Source organism: Stegostoma tigrinum, chromosome X, assembly GCF_030684315.1.
Source record: "Stegostoma tigrinum isolate sSteTig4 chromosome X, sSteTig4.hap1, whole genome shotgun sequence".
Taxonomy (NCBI): domain Eukaryota; kingdom Metazoa; phylum Chordata; class Chondrichthyes; order Orectolobiformes; family Stegostomatidae; genus Stegostoma; species Stegostoma tigrinum.
The window spans coordinates 7515576-7541439 of record NC_081404.1 but is presented as its reverse complement, the minus strand read 5'-3'; the positions used below and the strand labels follow the sequence as shown (position 1 = coordinate 7541439).

The following is a 25864-nucleotide window of genomic DNA, read 5'->3' as shown; positions in this document are numbered from 1 at the left end:
GTTCACTGATAGATTGTTCTGAGTAAGCTCTTCTGATAGCTAACTCAACACGGGGGGGTGACTGCAGAATGGTATGCTTTATGAGGGTGAGCAAATATACATCCTTGCCCTCCTACTCAGACAGAGTCCTCTTGCCTCTAATGTGATTGTGTTTTCTATATGTTAGCCCACAGAACATACAACAACATCAGGTTCTTATTGAAACAGATATCTGGAAGTTTATTAACAGCGATGTAAATTATATAAAATCTCAGGCTTCCAAATATCATCTGGGTTTACATGTTGGGTTACATTGATTTTACATTGACTGACTAACCAGCAGTCTGGCTGCTTGCTAACAGACTAATTGCACAGAGAGTAGGCCGAAGACTTATTTGAAAGTGTCATGAAGTCATTTGGCTGTCTTCAAGGTATAGTCCCTTCCTGTACTATAATAAACAGGCTCCTCCTGTTCTGTTACAATTTCCATAATCCCAGGTGCATTAACAATGGGTGAGAACTGAAACCCTTGAAGGTCCTCAGCCTCACCTCCTCACTGTCATTTGTAGTAGTGAAGCCATCCCACATCCATTTTTCAGGAGTGAGTGCGGGGGGGCAAAGAGAAGTTCAGATGCCTCCTTGGAGGTGCAAATTCAGCAGAATACCTGACTATCATTTCCTCTAATGCACTGCTGCAGGATTATTCGAATGCAAGGAGCTTCGAGGAAGAAAATTCAAACCCATGTTATTTGCCAGTGTCAAGTTTAAACACAGCTTTAAATATGGGCCAGACTAATTTAGACTTAATGTTTCAATAGAGGAACATCTCTCACAGACATTTTAGCACAGGTCTATCCCAGACTAAAGCATGACAGGTTTATCTCTGATTGAGATATTTCAACATATTAACATCCCAGACTGATTTATTTTTCACACATAGACTGCAAAATCTCGAGATACGCTTAGCCCAAGCTCAAATATTTCTCCACACTCTTTTTCCAACCTGGTACATTTCTAGACATCCCAAACTTGGGTACATCTGTTCACTGAGGGCTCCCAATAGACCAAAGTTTCTAAAGTCCTGGGTTTGACTGTACAGTTACACACCGATGAAATACTAAATTATTTTCTGTACCTTTGCACCTACAGCACCAGCTTCACCTTTAGCACCGTCAAGGCCTGGGTAACCCTGTGGAGTAAAAAGCAAAACAATGAATAAGATTAAAATCACTTTTATTTAATTAAACCTATGCAGTAAAGCATATAGCCCTGACGTATGGGCTTTGCTATTTATTATTGAACATTTGTTAACAACAGCTTAATGTGTCACATTTTAGCCTCAGATTTCCAAACTAGTCTAATATCTGAATACTGACCCTGTGACCTTTGACACCTGGAAGACCTGGGGTTCCTGGGAAACCACGAGCACCCTGGGAAAATAAAGGAGAAAAGGTAACTGAGGTGTAAATTGGACAAAATTATTATCGATTATCAGGACAGCTATTCTATTTTATAAAGGCACTGAATGCTTCTTTCACTCCAGCACAGGACCAAGATGCAGCTTTCTTTTTTATTTTGTACAGTGAGAAAGAAATTAATCTACATTTATGCCATAAAATAATACAAATTTTTTACAGCAAAATGTTCGACATGTACTGATTTGCCATGACAAAATTGCTCAGGCCTGTACTGATTGCTGGGCGTTTCGTGTGATACAACATGTACTGGCTTGTCGTTAAAGATGCTTTCATGTAAAAACTGTTCTGGAGCTGCTGACAGACTATTTGTGTGCATGCTATAATATTGGTCATAGTGTAAATATTGCAACAGTGATTTGTAATTATTGTGAAGGCCTTAGCTTGCGAGATAGACACCAGGAGTGGAATAGAAATCTTTGTCTGGATCATGGGAGAGTGGTTTTAGAAAGCTGACTCAGCTCATTCTACTGTGTTAATTATGGAATTAGACCCATTTGAAAATCTTCTTTAGAAAATGGAAGTTACTTGCTAGTTTCTAATCTACAGGATTGGATTGGCTGTAGCTCAACAGAATGTCATGTCTTTCTGTCTTTGTGTATCATTCCTCTTTCTTGTTTTCTTTTAAGCATACTTATTCATTGTATTGTACTTTGAGAGTAAAATACTGACTATATAGGCAAGCAAGCTTCTGAGCCAGTGTAATGCCTATTTCAGTTTGGAATGTTTAACACAAAGATAATTGTGTTACTTCAATTGGGACATTACTGTACCTGTGGACCTGGGGGTCCACGTTCACCAGCTTTTCCGGGTTTTCCAGCCTCGCCCTGTGGGATAGACACAAACACCTGTTAGTTCTACCTGTGCTACCATGCAGCATCATCTAAATCCAATTTAGAAACATGACAATTAAAATGTTGTCAGTGACTATAGAGAACTTACATCAGAACCAGGTTTACCAGCAGGTCCAGGAGGACCTCGAGGACCCATGGGACCCTGCAACAGAGAAATGCTTGTTTATAACAGAGAATCACAAAGGGCCACTGAGCCTAGAACCAGGAAGGGATATTACCATCTCCCTTACCTTTGCCCAAATAAAGGCTGTCAAACACTCTGGTGAGTGGTGACCCCCAAGCTCAGTGAACAGCCACAGAAAGGGATAGCAAATATAACTTCCCCCATCATACCCATTCAGGCATTATCGATTGTTCATTCCTAACTGCTGTCACTACTTCAATACTAATCCCCTAGCTTCTTTTCAAATAGCTCCTTAAATATTACTGCACTATCATTGTCAAACCTACACAGGAATATACTGGGTCGTTATCCTTTCTATATAACCTGGAGTTGAGGATCACAGATTCCTTGTTAGGATCCAATTTTAACTGTGTTAGTGAAACAGGTTGGAGAGTATTACTACTGGGCTTTAATGAAGAGTTTCAGGTGAGATGGGTTTCGTCATGCTCTGCTAGGTACTTACAGCAGCACCAGATTCACCAGGTTCTCCAGGAGATCCTTGGAACCCTTGAGGACCCTGTCAAGAGAACAAAGCAATTATTGATAACTCTCAGCAGAAAGTACCCCACACCTACAGGATGTTCTTTTATCTTATATGTAACTCTCTTCAAGCAGTCCTGTGCTATACTCTTCACATTTGTCCTTAAATATGGACTACAATAAGGAAGGTTAAGGAATCAATACTTACGGGAGCACCTGTGGGTCCTGGGGGTCCTCTGGGTCCCATGGGGCCCTAGAAATTGAAAAGAGAACCAGTTAGTGGTGGTATGTGCTTGTAATTATCAACACATAATTTATTATGCAGACCAAGGCAGTAGTTTGGGATGGGTGATTGTATATTGATTTGGAGGTGAGATACTCATAGGCATGATGCTAGTTATAAGTTGGTTCAGAGGTTCAATATGTATGATGTATGATGCTACTCATGCATAGATCTGGAGTTAGTTCTGTTCATTGTACAATATAAGGTCACACGTGCACAGATGCAGGAACTCCATGTGTACCTGGGGTACAGTTTACAGGTGATTCAGATGTGAGAGTCAAAATATTATTATGTGATGAACTGCCCAGAGTGAAACAGAAAGGTTTGTGAAGTGGCACAAGGTGCCGAGAATTGAAAGCACAAAACGATGATAATCATCAGTCTGCAGGGATAACATGAATCATTGGAAGCTTTATTCTGGTGGTCATGGATTCATTTAACTGTATTGTACCGGATGGAGGTTGCACCTCAGCAATGTATAGAACTGCTTGTCTAAAATGTCATCTAGATTCACTCAGTAACAAGGAGCAACATCAGGATGGGGAGATGAAAGATCTACGTGCGTGTTCACATACTTAAGAACAAGTTTGTATGAAGCTTCATGTATGTATAGGGATTTAAGTATTTTTAGATGGATGTGTGCTGAAGGGAATGCGGTTACAGGTAGTCATAGGCAGATATATATTGGTAGAGGTAATTCTGAATGAGTATCTAGGGAATGTGGTACAGCTGATTATAAAGAGGGATAGAGAGGTGTCAGTCTAGATAGCCATGATTCTAGCCCTTTTACTTGATCCAGTCTACTTTCAACAATGGTTGCTGGTGATGAGGAATATATTCTTTCCAGCAGGTGAAAACAAATGAAGCAGAACTGGCCCTCTCCAAATAATTCTGAAGATGGACACAGATGCAGCTTCTAACCTGGGAAGTGGGAGGTGTGAATGTGATGTGATAGACCACTCAACGGATAAATATTTGAGGGATTTGAATGATCCACATCATATTTAACAGATTAATGTCTCTCAATTCCAGTGAGAACACTTAAGAATTTGAACATGAGTTCCAAGCTGCTCCCCTGGAAGGGTTTTAGGGAATATGAGATAGGGAAAGGGGGAAAAAAAGACACCTAGTTGATGTGCCTAGTTGGGCGCTGAAAACTTGAAATGAAAGCTTGAAAGATTTATCCTAGTTTATCTGACAGGAATTTTATCATGAAACTGGAAGTTAAATTATTCAACTGAAACATAACTCAGTTGTATGCACTGATGACTGATCATGATGATGTGAAAACTGGACAGTTTTACTTGTTGGAGTTTGTGTAGAAAGTTGTAAAAAACCATGTAGGCATTGATGGTATGAACGTTAAAGTAGGATCAGGAAGACAGGAGAGTATGTTAGAATCAAAGACTGTAGAGAAATGTAAAGGGAGCTTCCAAATATGTAAAATAAAACCTGAAGATAAAGCAGAGCAAATGATAAGAATTAGGAAATATTAGATTGTGATATAAAAGCTTTGAAATGGAATGTCTGTGGAAACATTCCTGAGGCAGCTTATAGAAGCAACAAGAAAAAAACCTTATAACCGTCAGCAACAACATTGTTCAGAATGAACACTGACGGTTTAAAATGGTCAGCACACTAAGAAGGTTGTTGTGGGATTGATTCAAAGTGCTCGAAAGGGGCAAACAGAGAGAAAACTGCTGTAATAACAACTCTGGTTGCAACACCAAAGGCATTCATAGAGGCAAAGAACACACACATTAAAAACAAACAAAATGATATAAATAAAACATCAAAAGGAAAAGTAGGTTAAAAATGATTATATCCTAAACATGTGGGACAGTGGTCTGTAGGAAATTACTTAATTCTGTAAAAAGATTAGACTGGGGATTTCCAGTGAAGGACTTAATCAAATCTCCACTGGGGAAATTGAAAGGCCAGAGAACAGGATCAAATCAAAAACATCCCAATATTGTGAGTTAACAAAGTGTGGAGCTGGATGAACACAGCAAGCCAAGCAGCATCTCAGGAGCACAAAAGCTTTTGTGCTCCTGAGATGCTGCTTGGCCTGCTGTGTTCATCCAGCTCCACACTTTGTTATCTCGGATTCTCCAGCATCTGCAGCTCCCATTATCTCTCTCCAATATTGCGAGCCATGTCCTGAAAATGGCAGTGAATGAGGAATAATGAGAAGGAGAGATGTTTTAGAATCAAGATTGATATCAGAAGCAGGGAAAGTAGATTTAAAATTAATTCATATCAATCTTCCAAAGGCGACAGGGTAAATTCAATAGTTCATGTTCACCTTGGGATATTGTTGTATGCTGATCCCGTGATCCCAGTGGGATATCACTGTCATCCTAGTTTTGTGGCAGGGTGCATTTTCTAGTATGATGTCTATTAGATCAGTATAAAAGTCTGAGGAATTTTGAGTCACATCACATTAATTTGTGCTTGAAATGCCTTGATTTTTTTATTTTACATTTATCCCCAGTTAAGCCACACAATCATGAGAAACCTCCACAGCCTTGTGTTTGATGTGGCTAAAAGCAACATACAGTTATGAAAAGTGGAGTTTCTTGATCCATGCTTGATCTCCTTGCTATTTTTTGGGAATTGTATGAGCTAAACGGGGAGGAGTGATAAAGGGATTCTTTACCAGCACTGGAGGAGAAAAATGATATGGTTATCAATGAGAAGTGACCATAGTGAAAGGTATTGGGCTGCTACTGTGTGAGAAGGTTGACAGCAATAGAATCTGATTGGGTTAAAGTCATGGATTAGGCAGGTTTCAAGGACAGTCTGCTACAGTTTACTCAACAGTAACTGAACAGAATAGCTCAAAACTCAAGGGTGAGGACGACATACAGAAGATCATTGATGGTTATGTCTGAATAAATATGTAGGTTGAGGGGGTTATAAATAGATATAAATTGTTTGGGATATAGAACATAGATCTGTACAGCACAGGAACAGGCCCTTCAGCCCACTACAATGTACCGAACATGATGCCAAATGAAACTAATCCCTTTTGCCTGCCCATGGTCCATATCCCTCCGTTCCTTACAGGTCCATGTGCTTATCTAAAAGCCCCTAAACACCCCTATCATATTTTCCCCCAGCACCACCCCTGGCAGTATGTTCCATACACCTATTGAACATATGTGTACCGATAAATGGTGAAGGCTATGTTTACAGGGGTAGATATGAGGATGTTGTGTGATGGAGTAGCTATGGCAGGATGTGTGTGTTCACAGTATATATGAAAGCTATATGTGAAGGACTCAGAGAATTTGGAATTGCAGAGGGTTTTCATTAGGATTAATTTGATACGACATACAATATATCCTTAGAGACTTATTGCAGGATTTAGACACCTAACGTTAAATACATCACGTTTTCTGTTGTTTGATGAAAGCATGTTCATTGCATTGCAAAGGTATCAGATGCTAGAATATTGCTGGGAAATAAAAGCCTATCTTACCATTGGTCCTTGCATGACACCCATCTGAGCACCTCCTGCTTTCTCATCAAACCCTCGTGCCATTTGAGAAGCGAAGTTCTGTGGGAGGACAACAAAGATTAAAATAACCGTGATTCACTGTCAAAACATACTTCATCTTTGCTGGAAACACCAGCAAGAACAAAATCCTACATCCGCATGCATAATATTACAAAGTTTCATCACTCTGTGTCTTATCAGGAGCTCTGTATGATGTTACAGGCTAGTATTTCATACTTTAGCGAGGCCTGGCTACAAATCCACATGGTTGGAACAAATGTCCTCCTTCTGTTGAAGTTGACAGTCCTACTGAACTGGCGTTGGTTCATGTGGGTCCACATTGTGTGGCACAATGGTGGTGTCCCTATCTCTGAGCCAGGAGGCCTGGGTTCAAGTCCCACCTGCTCCAGAGGTGTGTCATAACATGCCTGAGCAAGTAAATTAAAGATACCTACATAGTGAGCCAAGCCCATTCGGTGGTAACAATGGACGACCTCGCCATTGGAATTGGGAAATAGAAAAGGGAGACTGAAGCCTGTCGTTGGGCACAACAAAAGGAGGTTGTTACTTCAATTCGGTGTGAAGGAGTCCATTTGGCCTATCATGTCCATGCCATCTCAGCTATTCCCTTTCCCCTGCATCCCTGTCAATTTTCAGTCTTCAGCTTACATTCAATACTCTTTTGAAAGCCTTGGTTGAACCTGCCGCCTCCATTCAGGCAGTGTACTCTAGACCCTGAGCACTCACTGTGTGAAAAAGCTTTTGCCAGTCATCTTAAACTTGTGTCCTCTATTTCTCGGTCCTTCTGCCAATGGAAACAGTTTCTCCGTGTCTATACCATCCAGACGCCTCACTGTTCTGAACATATCCATCAAATCTCCTCTCAGCTAAAGGGTATCTTTCTTTACAAGATCTCTATGGCTTTTATTTAAGTCGTCAGTGCATAGATGCAGGTATCAGTCCCACTGATGTGGGATCAAATAACAGCTGTTATTGAAGTTTGTTTGTTCTGTTGAATTACAAATGGCAATTACAAGGAGCTCTGCCTTACCATTGAAGCCTTGTCTCTAATCAGTCAGTCTTGACTGCTATTAATTTTATGGTACTGTATTTAAAGCCTCTTTAGCTCTGACCTAAGGTGGAACTGATAGAGCTCAAGCAACAAATGTAACAAATGCAAAGATATTTTATCGTTGCAGTTATCAAATTCTTCCTTTCCCCTTACTCCAGCGTGCAAACTAACTTTAGCAGCTAGCAAGATTAATATGGAAGGCAAACTGTGAGACTGTGACTGCTCTGAGTGTTGGCGCATGTTGTGAGCTCCATTTAACCTTTCATTTTTACAAGCAGATTTTCTGAAGCTGTAACACACACCAGGTAGTCCAGAGGGCTTTGCTCACAAAAGGTGGACCCTGCTGTACTTGCTGACGGAAAGCCCGGAGGTGGAAAGGCAATTTGACTAGGTGGGGTGGTAGCGTTCTCTGAATCCCACTGCCTTCCTGTCCCTGCTAGTACTCACTTCTGGACCCTATGGCTCGTGGGCAACCAACTTTGGGAGATTGCCCAGTGCTCCCACACAAGATCACATCTTCCACTCAGTTGTGACTGTACCCACATTCGAATTGTATCTTCATTTCAGATTGTTTCTCCTTATTCTTCCTACCCCAATGAATCACCTCTCTGCATTAAATTTCTTTACACCATTGCACCTTCCTGACCTTTTCCTCTTGAAGCAAACAGCCTTCTCACAGTTCACGATGCTTCTGGGTTTTGTGTCATCTGTAAATGTTTGAAATTGTACCCCATACAATCCATGAGCTAACTTCTACTGACTCATCATAAGGCTGTCACAAGCTAAGGTAATTCTTATTTCTAGAACTAATTTATCTAAGTCACTTTACAAGAAAAATAACAAAGCTTCTTTTGCATACTATTAACACCTTCTCCAGTCGATTTGAGACCACTAACTCACGGAGACGTCGACTATTGACTAATCAGGGTCGAAACTCTCTCATATTTTGTGTTATCATTACCTTGCATTAATCCAAGCAGAAATTCTGAGGATTTGTTTGTGACTTTTTTCTTGGTGAAAAGCACTTGCAACTAATTTGGACAGCTTTGACATTTTTGGTTCTAGGATTTAAAAATGACATCACAATCAGAACCCCACAGGTTGGCAAATAGCTGCCAACCATCTTGCAGCATTGTCAACATGCCAACCTCAACTTGAACTAAAATGGCCATGGCACAATCATTTGTCTTAAAGAAAAAATCAGCTCATCCACCATGAAGTGAGATTATGTTCCCTTCTGAATTCAATCCTACATCCCCTGATTCAGCTTGAGAGCTTAGAACTCAAGGCTTGTAATGTTTTGATTGTGAAACAGAGTTTTAAAGATCAGGAGCCTCTCTGGTTCTGTCTCTCAGTTCTGCTAATCTAGCTCAGTTGCTCCGATATAGGGCTAGGTATGAGGCAATTGGCCTGAATATCACTGGGTTAAGTGTGGGAGATGTTCTGCCTGGATTCCCTGCATGGATATGGGAGTGAGGCTAAACTATGATCCACAACACAGGCAAATAATCTTCTCAGAGGTGGCAATGAATGCAGAAGGTACATAATGGTCAGGATGCAACACGCATCATAGAGCTGTGCTCGCCCTTTCTCATTTGCACGTGTGTTTGTACGCACATTACTTCAGTGAATGAGACAGCTTAACTCTTAATGATAGTTACAAGCTGCACAGAGTCCATGTTATTAGAATCACTGTTGCCTCATCTTAAAACGTCATGGAGTAGAGAGAATAAAAACTTAAATGGAAAAGGGATACAATCCGGACTTGAGAAGCAGAGTAAATTGAGCAAAGAGCGACTGAAATTCCCGTCAGTTCAGTAATACTTACTCCGCCAAAGTCAGACATGCCAGATGATCCAGGTGGTCCGGGTGGGCCAGGGTTTCCAGGAGTCCCAGGTACCCCATCTCTACCACGTGGACCAGGCGCGCCCTGCAACGAGAATGAAAGCACCAGAAAATTAGAAGACAAAATTCAATCATACACATGATTGGTTTCCTTATTATCAACCCATACTTTATGGAGGCAGCACAGTGGTTCACAAGCACTGCAGCCTCACAGCGCCAGGGACCCTGGTTCGATTCCACCCTCGGGTGACTGTCTGTGTGGAGTTTGCACATTCTCCCTGTGTCTGCGTGGGTTTCCTCCGGGTGCTCCAGTTTCCTCCCACAGTCCAAAGATGTGCAGGTTCGGGTGGATTGGCCATGCTAAATTGTCCCATAGTGTTCAGGGATGTGTAGATTAGGTGGGTTATAGGCGAATGGGTCTGGGTGGGATGCTCTGAGAGTCAGTGTGGACTTGTTGGGTCGAAAGACCTGTTTCCACACTGTAGGGATTCTATGATCAAACGACAAACATTCTCAAGAATGACTCCCAATGAAGTAATGCTACTTTTGCACATACAAATCAGCTCTCAGCAGCTGCTGTTCTAGGGACACGTTTTTCTGATTCATGCTGAAGACATCTTGACAAGACCAAAGTTGCAACACTTGCGCAGAACCAGGAAAAATAAATGTATTAATCACTCACAGCTTCACCCTTCTCTCCACGTGGTCCCCTTAAGCCTTGCTCTCCAGGTGGTCCCTAACAGAAAAACAAAGCAGAAAAATTGAGGGTTGGAACACAGTCTAAAATGCTCAGGTCATCACAGTGTTTAGAAGAGGGCACCTTGCCACAAAAGTGCTTACCTGTGGGCCTGGAGGTCCCCTTGGTCCTACAACCTGGGACAAAGAAAGAAAAGGTAAGTGAATATATAACAATTCAATATTTGCATCTTATTGAGACTGAGGGAATAGTATTTCTACAGTAAATAGGGTCCTTAAAAATCAAACATTCAAATACTTAAATTCAATCTGAGAGCTTAATATCAAAGGGGAAACTTCCAAGGATATTGAGCCTTCAGCAGCTTTATGTGTAGTGCTTTAGTCAATTTATGGACCTGATAAATACCGAACAAAACATAGCCTCAATGTGCCTATTCCTTCCATCCTGAGTCAATATAAAAGATGTTAAGGTGAAAGGGTTATGCAGAGAAGTTAATAGAATTTCCAGTGATAGTTAAAGGCATAATTGTGACTTACATCTTTAATATCCCCTGGTTCACCTTTTTGTCCCTAAATTGATTCAAAAGAAGAAAAGAACATTAATCTTTAATCTGGTGAGTGGAAACAATGTGAAACATCTTAAATCTTATTACCTCATGAGCATTGAACAGTATGAATGTATGTATGTAAGCACATGGTCAAAATTTACCTATGGGACTGTCTAGCCAGTACTTTAACCTGTGGAATTCCCCGTGGGAACACACGCTCACTGTTTATAAGATGAAGACTGAAAACTATGCAATATACTAATCAGAGGATGACTTGGTGAAGACCTCAGAAAGATGGCTGAAGATAAATTGGAAACTATTGCGGTGTGATCACCCAGCCCTGTTTTAACAAATTGAATCTTGTGACCTGCAGATGAATAAGATAACCATGTGAACCATCGTTATAGCCTCACTCAAGAAGAAACAAGGGATAGCACTTTTGCTACTATCCAATAGGAAGATAAGTAACAAAATTCTTTTCATAAGAATAGGAGCCAGATGGTTTGAACATAGAATAATGTTTGGATAAATTACCAATTTTCATGGGTAAGATTTATCAATCAGTTGACTTGTGAAGTGTGGACATATGTTCATAAATTTGTATACAGTGAAGATAGTTCAATAGAGGAATGCAAAATGGAATTCAGTAGATTGTATACAAGACTGTGGCTGGGAATTCCTCAATCTTTGCTACTACTTAAGTTTTAAACTATGCTGAAGTAGCCAGTGCAGACTTCTGGTTTTGATAGGTGTTAAATTTTCAGAAAGACACACACTTCTTGGACAAATTTCTGAAGCAACAGAAAATATCCATGGAAAGCATTCAAGGTGCAAATGGGGAATTGACTATACAACAGAAAACGGCCAATGAATTGGTGAGACCAGCTAAACATGGTTCACAGGAGACAATACCAAAGACAAACTTTAACCAAGATAGATTAGAAAGAAATGCTTTAGAAAATCTTAAAAAGCGAAGCAAATTTAGGACTTATAATAAAAGGCTAAACTCCATGAGTACTCAGAGTGTGGTCAATTGATGTTTTAGATGTGATTTGAAATACTGTTAAACAATGAACTGTCCCAAATGATATAACAGAGCATTTAAAACAAAACATGAAGTTGAAGATTCAGAGGAAGAAAATGGAGATATGGATTAAGAGAGGTCATTGTATTGGTCACAAGAGGTTTGCGTGCAGTGATGAATACGTTGGTGCCAGTATTTTTAACTGTGCAGTGTTAGACAGTGGATGCACATTGACAGTTTGCAGAATGGACTGGCTAACATGCTATCTAGACCCTGGGTAATAGGGATTGGAACAAAGTGAAGAAATTTGTCAGTTCCATGAGAATCAGGCTTGGGGGTGATAATGTATTAATATCTTCAAGTTAGCCATCGATGAACAAGGTGCAGATAAAACTGGACATGGAAAATGTTAAAAGATTTTGGATTTGGAAAATTAGTGAATTTGCAATCCATACTACCTAAACACTCCTCTACTCCTTTAATGGAATATACCATTCCCTCCCTAATGGCACTGTAGGTCAATTTACAGCATATGGACTGCAGCAGTTCAAGAAGGCAGCTCACTACCACCTTCTCAAGGGCAACTAGGGATGGGCAATAAATGCTGGGCCTTTCAGCAATGCCCAGGTCCCACAAGTGAATAAGAATGGGAAAATCTATGTCCAGTGGAGAAATTAAAGTTGTTGTTGCCATCGGGGGATAGAAATGTTGAAGACAAAAAGTCAGTTACGTTAAAGTTACACAGGCAGTGTTCTCCATCCATCTTCTAAAAAGTAAAAAAAAACTTTTTGCAAAATGAATGCAGAAATAAGGAAAAGGGAGTATGAAATGTTCATGGAAAGGCAACGTGATCAGTGTGAAATTTGTAATATATACTGAGGGACACCATCACAGCTTTTAGTGAGTCTGCCTTTAGCAAGGGATTTCAACAAGGTTGTGCCTTAGATGTAAAAGTGTGGAATGAAGAAATAAAAAGTCCTTTGCAAATTTGGAAACCAGATTTCATGAGTTGATAACAATACACAGTAAAGATGAGAAAATAATTGTGGATAAATAAATTGAAAAATGGATAGGGACCAGCCTTGGACCCCCAGAAAAAATCTCACTGATAATGGGGAGGTATTTGTTAATGGTGCACAGAGATGTTGTGTACATATGAACAGAACAGCAATGGGGCATGGGAAAGGAACCATGCAGTAATAGACAAAATGATTCATAAAACTTTGACAGATCAGACCAACTGTAATTTATGATCCGCATAAGTGTGGGTTGTCTGTGCTAAGCATTTGCTGCAGATGGTGGGAGGATATAATGCAGTTTTTGGTAGGAATCCTAAAGTCCCGTTGATAATAAGTGATCAGCCCCCAGCTGGGGAAAGGGCTACAATTGACTTTTTCAGAGCTTTTGATTTCATTGCCTGCACGTCGAAATGCTTTCATGGAAACTAAAATCTCAGAAAGAATTTAGCGAACTTTCAGAGACCATCAGAAACAGTTTGCAATCGGGGACAACTGATGTATTAGAAAGAGAGGGTTTTAAAGAACGGAGACCCCTGGGGAAAGGTTACCGGCAAAGGCAGAAAAATAACAATTTTGTACAGCACAGGAATCAGACTGTTTGGATCCACTCTTCACAATTACTGGGTATAGATTGCAAATTTGTGGATCCAAGAAAAGTTAAAGGAATTAAAGAGGTATCAGGTACTTTTCAGGACTAAGTGTTGTGCAGCGAAGGATCAAACTGTCACATTGACAGTTTATGATGATGGACAGATCGGATTATATCAGAGGAAACACTGCTACAGGAAGTAACAAAGATTTTTGTGTAAAAATTGAAGCCTGATGATTTGGACACAAAGGAAGGTTTGGATAAATTACCAACTTTCGTGAATAAGATTTATCAAACAGTTGATTTGCTAACTGCTAATGCAGCATGGTCATACATCGACAAATTTAGAAAGAGTGTAAAGGTTTGCAGAATGGATTTCAGTAGTTTGTATAAAAGATTAGAGACTGCAGCTGGGAATGCTTCAGTCTGTGTTCACATTTAAGTGGTTAGACTTATAAAAGTACAGGCAGACTTCCAGTTTTGACAGTTAGATTTGCGATAAACACACGCTGCTTGAAAAAATGCTGGAAGTAGTGAAAGTAACTCCTTGTAAAGCATTCCATTCCAGCAGTGTTCATGGCGTGAATAGGATAATTAATTACAATAGAAACTGGAGGCCACAAAGTAGACGTGCAGATGAGAGCATTTATCTTGATGGTGGTTGCAGCGGACAGTGTAAAAGAAAAGCTTTAACCAAGAGGAATTAGAAAGAAATGTTTTTGAAAATCTTAAGAAGTGGAAGAGAATTTGTGACGTATAATAAGAAAATTAATCCCATAGCGTTCAGAATGTGATCAATTGATATTTTAGGTGATAATTCAAAATACTGTTAAACCATGAACGTCCCAAACAGTATAAGACAGCATTCAAAACTTAACTTAAGACGTAAGATTCAGATGAAGAAAATGGAGATATGGATAAAGAGAGGTCATTGTATTGGGCATGAGAAGTTTGTGCAGTGATGAATATGTGGGTGCACATTGACAGCGTGTGGAATAGACTGGCTAACATGCCATCTAGACTCTGGGTAATAGAGATTAGAACAAAGTGAAGGAATTTGTCAGTTCCACCAGAATCAGGCTTGAAGGTGATAACACATTCATATCTTTAAGTTAGCCATCGATGAAGAAACATTGGAACATTGACATTGACAAAGTCAAACTCTTATATTTGGAAAATCAGTGAATTTGTAATTCAGACAATCAGGACACTACTGTATTCCTTTAAAGGACATAGCATCGCTACAAGAAATGTTGTTGACATGGGGGGGGGGGGGCGCGAAGTAGAAACATCAAAGACAAAAAGTCAGTTACGTTAAAGTTACACAGGCAGTGTTCTCCATCCATCTAAAAAGTTAAAAAAAACCTTTTTGCAATGAATGCAGAAATAAGGAAAAGGGAGTATGAAATGTTCATGGAAAGGCAACGTGATCAGTGTGAAATTTGTAAGATATACTGAGGGACACCATCACAGCCTTTAGTGAGTCTGCCTTTAGCAAGGGATTTCAACAAGGTTGTGCCTTAGATGTAAAAGTGTGGAATGAAGAAATAAAAAGTCCTTTGCAAATTTGGAAACCAGATTTCATGAGTTGATAACAATACACAGTAAAGATGAGAAAATAATTGTGGATAAATAAATTGAAAAATGGATAGGGACTAGCCTTGGACCCCCAGAAAAAATCTCACTGATAATGGGGAGGTATTTGTTAATGGTGCACAGAGATGTTGTGTACATATGAACAGAACAGCAATGGGGCATGGGAAAGGAACCATGCAGTAATAGACAAAATGATTCATAAAACTTTGACAGATCAGACCAACTGTAATTTATGATCCGCATAAGTGTGGGTTGTCTGTGCTAAGCAGTTGCTGCAGATGGTGGGAGGATATAATGCAGTTTTTGGTAGGAATCCTAAAGTCCCGTTGTTAATAAGTGATCAGCCCCCAGCTGGGGAAAGGGCTACAATTGACTTGACTTTTTCAGAGCTTTTGATTTCATTGCCTGCACGTCGAAATGCTTTCATGGAAACTAAAATCTCAGAAAGAATTTAGTGAACTTTCAGAGACCATCAGAAACAATTTTCAATCGGGGACAACTGATGTATTAGAAAGAGAAGGTTTTAAAGAATGGAAAGCCCCAGAGAAAGGTTACTGGCAAAGGCAGAAAAATAATAATCAGAGATAGTAAGAACTGCTGATGCTGGAGTCAGAGTAAACCCAGTGTGGAGCTGGAGGAACACAGCAGGCCAGGCAGCATCAGAGAAGCAGGAAAGTTGACGTTTCGGGTTGGGACTCTTCTTCTGTGGAAAATACTACTTATGTACAGCACTGGAATCTGACTGTTTGGGTACACGTTTCAAGATGACTCGGTATAGATTGCCAATTTACAGAGTCGAAAAGAGTTAAAGAAACTAAAGAGGAGTCAGGTACTTTTCAGGACTAAATGTTGCGCAGCTACATTGACAGTTTGTGACGATGGAGAGATTGATTCTGATGGCCAATATAAAGCGATCAGGTCCTGAAGGACAGAAGTCAAACATTTACCAGAATGAGCCAGTCAGTGGAGAATTGTGACTATTTTAAGCAAGTCAGGGAAGGCCACTGGTGAGCATAAAAGCTGGATGAATGTACAGGATGAGAGGCAGGAGGATAGGCCCATGGATTGGAAACATGAAGTACAAAGATGGAAGGCAGGAAAACACAGTGTAAGCTCAAACAGAGGTTCCAAGAGCAAAGATGGTCCTAAGAAGAGGCCATAAACTGTTGAAAGGAATTATAAAAATAGGGAAGTGGCGGGGGGGGGAGGCGGGGGGGTGGTGGCGGCATCAAACAATAGCAGTCCAGAGCTCGAGAGAAAGCAAAGTTTAATTGGGCAGTTTAACAAGGTCACAGAGTATAGTACAAGCCAGGAATACCATCAGGAGTAGAGATCCGCATGATTGGGAAGTCTCAGCGGCCAAGATCAAACTATATGACAAGCTCATAAAGCCTGCCAAATAGCAAGAATGGAGGGAATTCAGGATGTACACAGAAGTCCTAAAAAAAAGGGCAGCTAGCGCCATTATAGCAACGACATGATCAGAAAAGGTGTCTCCTGAAGGAACATCTCAGATTAAAGCCAGGCTCATGCCGTGAGCTTTTGAAGAAAAACTAGTGTGCCAAGATAGAGGGCATATTCACTAATAGCAAAAAAAGCAAGTTTGAAGATTTTCTTGGCTTTTGTGAGGAACAACTGGTTGACAATGTAAATCAACTGATATTAATGCTGCAGTGAGATCAGCTCAAGAGGGAAGTCCTCCAGAAGAGGTGCCAAACACAGTGGGGATTCTCTGGAAATTATATAACTGTGTGTGCATTTTAAATGATGTCTCCAGAGCTTGGTACTTCTCAGTAAGACGTGTCTTATTAAAATTATGTTATCTTCAGTTAAAAGCAGACTCTGCCGTGTTTTACTGGCACAATAAACAGCAGCTTTCAGGCATCTTTATGATGCATGTAGATGGGTTTTTGTGCGATGAAGGTCGTGGATCTGTAAGCATTGCCATAAATGGACTTAAAGCGGAATTTAAAATTGGAAGGCAAGTTTTAGGGGGCTGTTTTTGGATTGGAAATCAGGCAGAATGGATCAAGTGTCACTTTGTATGAGTAATCTTGTTTGGAAAATGTTTGTCCCATTGCAGTTAGTCAAAGTATTAAAAACCCCATGTGGAAGATGTTATCTCAGCGAAGTAACTATTGAAAAAAATTAGAAAAGAGACCATTGTATTTTGAAATGGTCATTGTTGGGACATGACAAAACTTTTTGTTTTTAATGATGTTTCTTCTGAAAATCTGGGTTCTCAAGTACAGGAGGGTTCAGAATTGTCCTTGTGGGAAATGGGATAAAAGTTAGCTTTGGAAGCTAAAAGATAGTGAGAAGTACTTTAGCAGCAGATACTCTCCCTCGAGGTGAGGTGTCACTTACTTTAGCAGCAGATACTCTCCCTCGAGGTGAGGTGTCACTTACTTTAGCAGCAGATACTCTCCCTCTAGGTGAGGTGTCACTTCTCTTTGTGAGAACATTGGGAGAAATTCTAGAATACCCATCAAGTGCAACATTGATACTAAGTCATTATGTACTCAGAACAAAATGTGTGAAAGGATAAAGACTGAGAAGAGATGTTTAAAACAGTTGCTGGAGGACAGATCGATCTCTAAATTGAAATATGTGGATAGCAGCAGACAGCAACTTGATTGTTTTGCAAAGAAATGAGCTCTATGAAACTATGAGACATACTGGAAAAAAGATGCTTGAAAATTTAATGCATAAAGAAATTCTTTTTTTTATTAAAGTGTATGTATTGATTTATTTAAAAGAGGGAATCTGTTGTTATCTATTAGGGTCTGAAGAGATGCCTAATTGGCCTGGGGATTAGGTGACAGATATATTAAATAAGGTTTATTTGAGTGAAAAGTGGGTGAATAGATATGAGGAGAAATAGATATAATAGAAAATCAGTCCTGTTGGAGTTCGTGGTCTATGAGCTAGAAAGAATACTCTGACTAGAAAAGTATACAACTGGCCTGTGTAATCAGCATTTATCCTTTGTGCTGAAGTCAGGGGCAGTGACTGTCCATGGGGTGTCTTCAGGGACTTTGCTCAGAGCCATGTCTCACCTCAGTTTGGGACATTTTTCTTGGAATTATTGCTTTGCACGAACCAGAAATTTCTCATGATTTCAAAAAATATTTAAAATTAACAATACTGAATGAATTTAATGTTCACATGGTGTACGTCGGGATTGTTCCAGGTGCACTGACTGTGGATAATGTTACAGTCTGTCTTTTGCACTGTAAAGTCCCTCAGGCTAATGTTTCATCAGTCACCTGAACATTTAATTCATTCTCACTACACATCTCTCCATTCAGCTGTATACAATAAGCCTGTTCCTCAGCTCCTTTTCACAAATCCTAAACCGTCTGGAAAATATCAGTTGGGTATGATCACCAGTAATGAATTGGCATCATTTGGGATCATGACAACCAAGGTATGGAATTCATTTCATCCCTAAAGGAACATGGTGGAGTGGCTAATGGGAATTCTCTTCATAAGATCATACACACTTAATCATTGCCTTTATATGTTTTAAAAAGCCTGACCCAAGTAAAGGGACTGCTCTTCTGTCAGGTGGGACTGGTCAGTGACCATTAACAAGCTTCTGCTGTCCTTAACTCTACACAATTTGGACACTTCAGGGCTCAGTGGTTAGCACTGCTGCCTCACAACGCCATAGACCTGGGTTCGATTCCACCCTCGGGCGACTGTGTGGAGTTTGCACATTCTCCCCGTGCCTGCGTGGGTTTCCCCCAAGTGCTCTGGTTTCCTCCCACAGTCCAAAGATGTGCAGGTTAGGGTGGGTTGGCCGTGCTAAATTGTCTCATAGCGCCCAGGGATGAGCAGGTTCGGGTGGATTGGCCGTGTTAAATTGTCCCGTAGTGTCCAGGGATGTGCAGGTTTGGGTGGATTGGCCGTGCTAAATTGTCCCGTAGTGCCCAGGGATGTGCAGGTTAGGGTGGGTTGGCCGTGCTAAATTGCCTATAGTGTAACAGGGACGTGCGGGTTAGGTGAATTAGCCATTGGAAATCCAGTGTTACAGGGATAGAGTAAGGGTTGGGTCTGGGTGGGATCTTCCATGGAGAGTCGGTATGGATTGCATGGGTCAAATGGCTTGCTTCCAAACTGTAGCGATTTTATGGATGCACTTTACATTTCAGTTAATGTAAACACAGAAGTCATTGAAAATGAGATCTTACCTTCGGACCTCTCTGCCCTGTACGCGAGGGGAAGAAAAAGACATAAAGTTTACATAGTGATTTTCATGAGAGATATATCACAATTTCAAGAAACATCTTTCACAGGCTAATGGAACTACCCTAATGGGGTGGGGATACTCAATTAAAATCCCAGCCTTTGTTTCCAGCACCAGCCTGAGGCAATGCCAAGCACAGGCAGCCTGGCATGTGCCTGCACTGGTACTGAACCTTAGCTGCAATGCAGATCCAAATAACTCTGGAATCAGCAGGGAATCATCTGTCAAGTGCTCGCGATTTAGTACAATAAAACCAGCAAGCACATGTTGAAATGAAAACAAAAGCCGGCTAGCATGACAACCTGTTAAAAAGCAAATTACTAGGGAATGATTATTCCTCCAGCAGAGTGTCTTTCTTTCTTTTGAAAAAAAAGCTTCTTAAATCAGCATATGTTTTGGCAAAATAAATAAATAAAATAGCTCAGTCAGTATTAAGGTTTGGCTGGATGATAAGCAGAATTGAATATAAAACATTAAACATTTGCAGCGAATACTTCTTCTAAAAAGGTGTAATCTGATTTCAGAAAATCCCACATTCCTCTTTTACTTCTTTTATTCATTGGCAGCAGCAATAAGAAAGATTCAAAGATTTTCAGTTCCCTCTCATCTTACTTTGTCCAGGGTGTGAAATTCCAAGTAGCAGCAGCAGAACTAAACGCTGCAAAACTTATCGATTTGCACACATGGAACAAGAGGGACAAAAACGACCTAATTGTTATCTCGACATCCAGTTAGCAGAATATTGTGGAAATATTTGGCTGTGGGGAATTTGGCCAATTATTTGCATTGATGTACAGATGTTGCTGTGTTTCCGGTCCAATCTGTTCCCAAGAGAATTGGAAACATCAGGAGATTTGTGTTTTAATGTTCTGAGTCACCAGAGTACATGGAACTCGTCTGTCAAATGAAACAAGATCAGCATGGGGGGGGTGCACACTGCATCTGACGAAGTCCGCTACGAAATAGCTTGCATTTTTGGAGGTGGAAGCTTCAAATGGATGGATTAAAAGTTGTGGAACAAAGAGAGAGTTCTCTTTATCTTTATAACTTGACCCAACGGAGTGACCACTTGCAACTTGCTTCAATCAGCTCTCTGACATGAAAGCAGGGATCGCAAAGTGGTGAAGCTCAGTTGTAACCTGCAAACCCCTTGCTGATCTGCTATAATCAGCACGAGATGCATAGAGGAGGAAAATTCCTAACGGGCCGCAAGCATGTCACTTTCTGGTTTGGCTAAAGCTTGCGAAAGCTGATCTGGGCATCTTTGAATTGACTGCAGCAATGAATAAAATGACAGCAAAAGAGAAAGTGCAAATACAGATTTCACCTTTTGCTTTGAAAACACAGCAGCCATTGATGGGCAAACCTTCCCAGGAGAGACCTTTGTGGCTGTGCCCATGAATGGGGAGTTTATATAGTAATTTATTTATATAGGGAAAAAAATAAATAAATTACGATCGCTGGGAGCAGGTCGGTCTTTCTGACAGACAGGGCAGCATTCTCCAGAAGGAATCTCAGGATTAGGGCAATCTTTAAAATCTTCGCAGATTATCTCGTCACAAAGGATAATCCCAGAATCACAGACACAGATTCTACAAGGCTCGGGTTTCCACACATCTTTGTCACTGTACATCTGCCCGTCTTGCAAACAGTTCACTTTCAGGTCCTCTGTAAGCGAAGGGCGAGCGGAGAGGAGAGAAAGAGAGGGCGAGAAATCTTTTTAGTCATGAATAACAGACTGATACACATGACAAGAACTTTCACGAGGTTCTCTCCATTTCTATTGGGTTGAAAGATTTTAATGTAAAAATCAAATATTCTTCTTCAACATTTCAGGCTAGTTGCATTGCTATAAAACAAAATATGGGTGTACCACAGGAATGTATACATTTGATTAAATATTTGTATACGCATTATATAAAACATACACACGTACTTAAACACAAAGTCAGCGATCCATTATCTTAATGACACATAATATTCAGATTTCCACATGTTACATTCACAAATTCTAAATGAAAACAAATTTAATCCATTATCAATGGCTAGACCATCTGATTTTAAAATCCGTGAGCCTATTAGTGACTTCAGTTGCTCTGGATTAGCTATTTTTGTTACTTTAAATCAGAAATGCGTTAAAAAGTACACGCATACAATTGCCACCAGATGGCTCCACTGTATTACTCCAATCACATTGAAACTCTGTATACAAATAAATCCCACTAAAATCGCGACAATGAAAAATCAGACTTTACCAATTCCATTGCTAAAACTATTGGATTACATTTATTAAGCCTGACTACTAAGTAGGAACTTATAAATCTAATGGGCGGTGTTGTGATCAAAACTGGGGAATAGTTTGTTAAAGAATATTAAGTATAGATTGACAATGCAAAATGTTTTACAATGAGGACCCTTCTCAACGCAGTATCTTTCAATATTTAAAACATGCAAGTACCAGGTAATGATTTGCAATGATAAGTATGAAAGAGGCTGGATTGAACCCAGTTGCTGATTTGGGATCAGGTTCTCTGTCCTGTGTGAGCCCGGTAGACCCTCAGATTGAATGAATAGATCTCATTCTCAATTGACACACACAGCCACTGATTCACAGCTCACTGTCGGAACCAGGTTAAGTAAATAGTAAGGGGATTGCAATCAATCCACATACACACACAGTCTCTCCGGGCAAACAGCAAGGACACAAAAGCATCATTCAGAACCTGCTTACATCCAGCTCCTGCGTGCATTCCAGTGTGCATTTCCACATTCCAGACATAAAGAACTCATAAAGACCCGTTCAATGAACCTCTATTTCCAACTGTTGACATTTATATATCATTTCCCAACTATCTATCTACTGGAAGTACTTTTTAACTGTGTCTGGAAACCCAGTGCGAGATTTATTTGTCCTGAATAGCCATGCTGACTTAGTGTAAAAGACCAGCTCGCACCGTCAGAATCTCTGGGTTCCAGCTTTTAACTGTTTGAAGAGGATGGGGGCTATTTCAGACTGCTTTGGGGTTTCTCTCTCGCAGTTTACTCACTGTAGTACTCTGTGGGACTCGGCACAGAAAGGTCTCATTAGGAGTTGGAGCTTTCTAACTGCACTTCCAACACATACAGCTTTTATCATGTGGCACGCCACTTTATTTTCAACCCCACCTGAATTCCTACTTAGCTAAGTACTGAGGCTCAAAGTTACAATCAAGTTCCCCTCCCAACCACCCCACCCCCCCCCAAACATTATTGTCTTTGAATTTAGTTTAACTTGTGCTTCCAAATTAAAGTCTTTGATCTCACAATCTCAGACACTGCGCTCGGCTCAGTGCTGGTGAGAGAGGGCTTTCAAACTTCCTGAGTTTAAGAGGTTGGGGGAGTTTGGAATATTGGTGTCTGGAGCCTCGTCTGTGGACTGGTTGTAAAATGGTCGAAGAGAGAGTGATAGGCTCCCCTTAAATACCAAAGAAAGAAAACACAGAGAGACCAGACAATATCGAGTGACACAGAAACTTGTGCTTTCTTGTTAGCGGGCTCTCGGCTGTGACTGTTTCAGAGCGCATTTCAGGATGAATAACAAAGGGTGGATTAGTCTAAGGTCTGAGAAAAATACCCCCATCAGACTAACACCCCACTCCGCTGAATATTCTCTCTGTCTCGTGTTGAGCTCCCCCCTCAAAAATATAACTTATTTATAACATTTGTACAATAAGACCACAGCATTTCGACTTAAATATTGCAGAATGTTACAATAAAATTCAAGCACGCTCCAGCAGCGTAATATTTACACCGTCCAGTGGCAGACTCGGATTGTCTCTCGGATCCCTCATGTGGGCCTCTCTGGAAGAGGTGCCTAAACACCATCCCCTCCCCCATCCCCTCCACTCCAGCCACCCATCAATCTCCCTTTGCAAAGCCTCTCTCCCTCTCTCTCCATCCCAGTGGTAAAGCTTGGGATCTCTCCCCAACCTCTAACCCCCACCCCCTCTCGCTTTTCTCTCTCTAACCCTCCGACCAATTGCTTGACTCCCAAGACATTCCTCCATTCCCCCCCCCCCACACCCAAAGCAAAATGAAATACTTTCCCAGTTCCCTCTGGGATATCGCAAAGATCCAAATCCTTCTGCTCAGTTTACAGCAGCACTGTCCAGGAGTGAAAATGAACAAGTTCGGTCTAAGTGGTTTTGCCTGTAAAAGATACATTTTGCCAACGCGTTTGGTCTTCCCAGCTCATCAGGACGCTTCACAAGAATACCAATTTGTGCGACAAGCCAACACTTCCAGTAGCCCGAGATGAATTTTGGAGGAATGCGGGCGGGTGGAATCCTGACTCGCTCGCAAGTAGCTCGTTTACTCAGTTCTGAGGAAGGGTCACTGGACGCGAAACGTTAACTCTGATTTTTTTCTTCACAGATGCTGCCAGACCTGCTGAGCTTTTCCAGCAACTTTGCTTTTGTAGCTCATTTACTGACTTACAGATGTCTGCCCCCCCCGGGTGGACAGCTCAAGACATTGAACTGGGGTGGGGGGGGGGCAAATCCTGCTCTTTAAAAAGCCCTCCGGTCCCTCCCAATACCCTTCCTCTCTCCCCTAAGCCTTAGCGCCCCATCAGAGGAAGGAGGGTAAGGAGAGAGTGAATGGCACAAACTGAATTTCGAAACTTTTCAGAAAGCCTTCAAACCAACGCGCACCACTTTCACTCCCACTCAACAGTCCCGCAAACCCCGAGAACGGAGAACTGATCGGAGGATGATTTCAGAGACAGTGCAAAAGTCTCTTCCCCCAACACCTCCCCTCCCAGCCCCACTCTCCTCCAGGCTCAGTTTGCAACCAATGTTACTTAGCCCGGGCGGGTAGTTTCTCGTTGTTTTGGTTCTGTGGAGGGGAGGCGAGATTGAAGGAATGACAACAGAAAGATCAGACTTACGGATATCTCTGTCTTGACATCTAACAACAGTGATGAGGAGAGCTTGCACTGCAGCAAGCAGTAATAATGTCCGCGAATCCAGAAACCTGAACATGTCTAAATATTAGACATGCAGAATGTGTTAGATGTGGAGAAGAAGTCCCGCCGTTACAGCGCCGTCATAAAGTCAAGCTTTGCACCGGGTGGGTTGGGTGGCTGGTGAGGGGGGGGGTGTTTGAAGTCGGGTATCCAGCAGCGCTCTCTCTTCTGGCCCTGGGACAGCTGGTTTTAAATCCGCTCTCCCTACAAGGACCTGCGTATATCCCCACCGCCGAGAGATCCCCACCCCCTTGGCCCCCCAGCCAGGCTGGGAGCCCGCCCCCTCCTCTCACCCTTCGGCTGGTTCTCCCCGTTCACCAAAGCCCCTCCCTCCACGCCAGATCTGCCCCCCCCCCACCCCCTCCCCTTTCCCAAATACTGTCCCTTTTCTTAACAAAGTTCGGGGAGAGAAACTTCACTCTGGAGGATGCGCTTATGCTTATTTTTTTAATATAGAAACCTTGCGGTTGAGGTGTGTGTGTGTGTGTGGGGGAGTTTATATTAATGCATCAAGACACCCACGTTGGGCAGTCAGTTCGACTTCGAGACCCCCCCCCCCCAACCTACCCACATCGTCCCTGAAAGTGTGTGTTCGGTACGAATTTAACACAAATTGCTGCACCTTTTGTAGGGGGCTTTTTGTTTTAGTGGTGGAGTAGGGAGGAGTAACGGGGTTGCTGGCGGATTTCTAGCTTGAAGCGACCCAGTTTGATTCCGGGCTGTCTTGGCAAATTCAGTCCGAGTCAAACCAAAACGATTATTTCGCTCTCAGGTTCCTTGAGCTCTATTCTTGTCGTGGGGGTGAGTTAATGTCTCGGGTCCGGGTTTTTTTTTCTCTCTCTCTCTCAATCGATTGCAAACAAGAAACGCGACGCTGTGTTTGGGGCAGTCTGCTTTGGAAAAGCGTATGAGTTGTTCGCGTTCAAAAGTTAAAGCCGCTTTATTTGTGTGCTTTTGCTTTGAGATGCTTGAACTGCCAGACTTGCTTCTTGTGTGCTCCCACACACGCACACACACTCACCCACTCCTCTTTCTGGGTCGGAGCTCTTCAAAAACATTTCTTGGAAACGTGAGTGTGAATAGTTCCCCAAACTCCAGGCTTTATTGCTTCGTTCGCCCGGCTTTTTTGTTTTAGCACAGGGGTGGGGGGGGGTTAGTTTTGCAGAGGGGGGGCGTTTAATTTTGCAGAGGTGGGTGCTGGGGCTTGGGCAGGCGTTGGGGGCTCAGTCACCCCGGGGGGAAGCCGCGGAGACAAGATACACGGATCTTCTGGGGTGGGGGTAGACTGTCTTGATATCAGGGCATTGTCCAGGCAGGAGAGCAGGGCTTGTACTGCAAAGGAGCAGGTCTGGGCTACTCGGTGTCACATAACCAGACATTCAAACCTCAGCAGGTTCGGAGGCATCTTTGGAGAGAAAGTGCTCAGTGTTAGATTCCGATTGTGAGTATTTTGCACCCCTTTTTTCTCTCCAGCAGAAAGCG

At 41.6% G+C, this 25864-nt stretch overlaps 1 protein-coding gene across 2 annotated transcripts in view; it reads right to left on the bottom strand.

Annotated features, from left to right (window-relative positions):
• The window catches only part of LOC125448191 (collagen alpha-1(II) chain), an 83862-nt gene extending 59280 nt beyond the window's left edge, over positions 1-24582 (bottom strand). Inside the window, exons 1-14 of one of the 2 annotated variants that reach the window (XM_048523297.2) lie at positions 24305-24582; positions 20833-21045; positions 19322-19338; positions 10887-10919; positions 10494-10526; positions 10336-10389; positions 9637-9738; positions 6719-6796; positions 3160-3204; positions 2935-2988; positions 2397-2450; positions 2228-2281; positions 1356-1409; positions 1115-1168 (exon numbers count right to left, since the gene is read on the bottom strand). In XM_048523297.2, the coding sequence (XP_048379254.1) occupies positions 1115-1168; positions 1356-1409; positions 2228-2281; positions 2397-2450; positions 2935-2988; positions 3160-3204; positions 6719-6796; positions 9637-9738; positions 10336-10389; positions 10494-10526; positions 10887-10919; positions 19322-19338; positions 20833-21045; positions 24305-24398 (939 nt within the window). In that variant the 5' untranslated portion in view covers positions 24399-24582. The remainder of the gene's footprint in view (positions 1-1114; positions 1169-1355; positions 1410-2227; positions 2282-2396; positions 2451-2934; positions 2989-3159; positions 3205-6718; positions 6797-9636; positions 9739-10335; positions 10390-10493; positions 10527-10886; positions 10920-19321; positions 19339-20832; positions 21046-24304) is intronic. The other variant, XM_048523298.2, reaches the window with a different exon arrangement.
• Positions 24583-25864: the final 1282 nt, after the last annotated feature.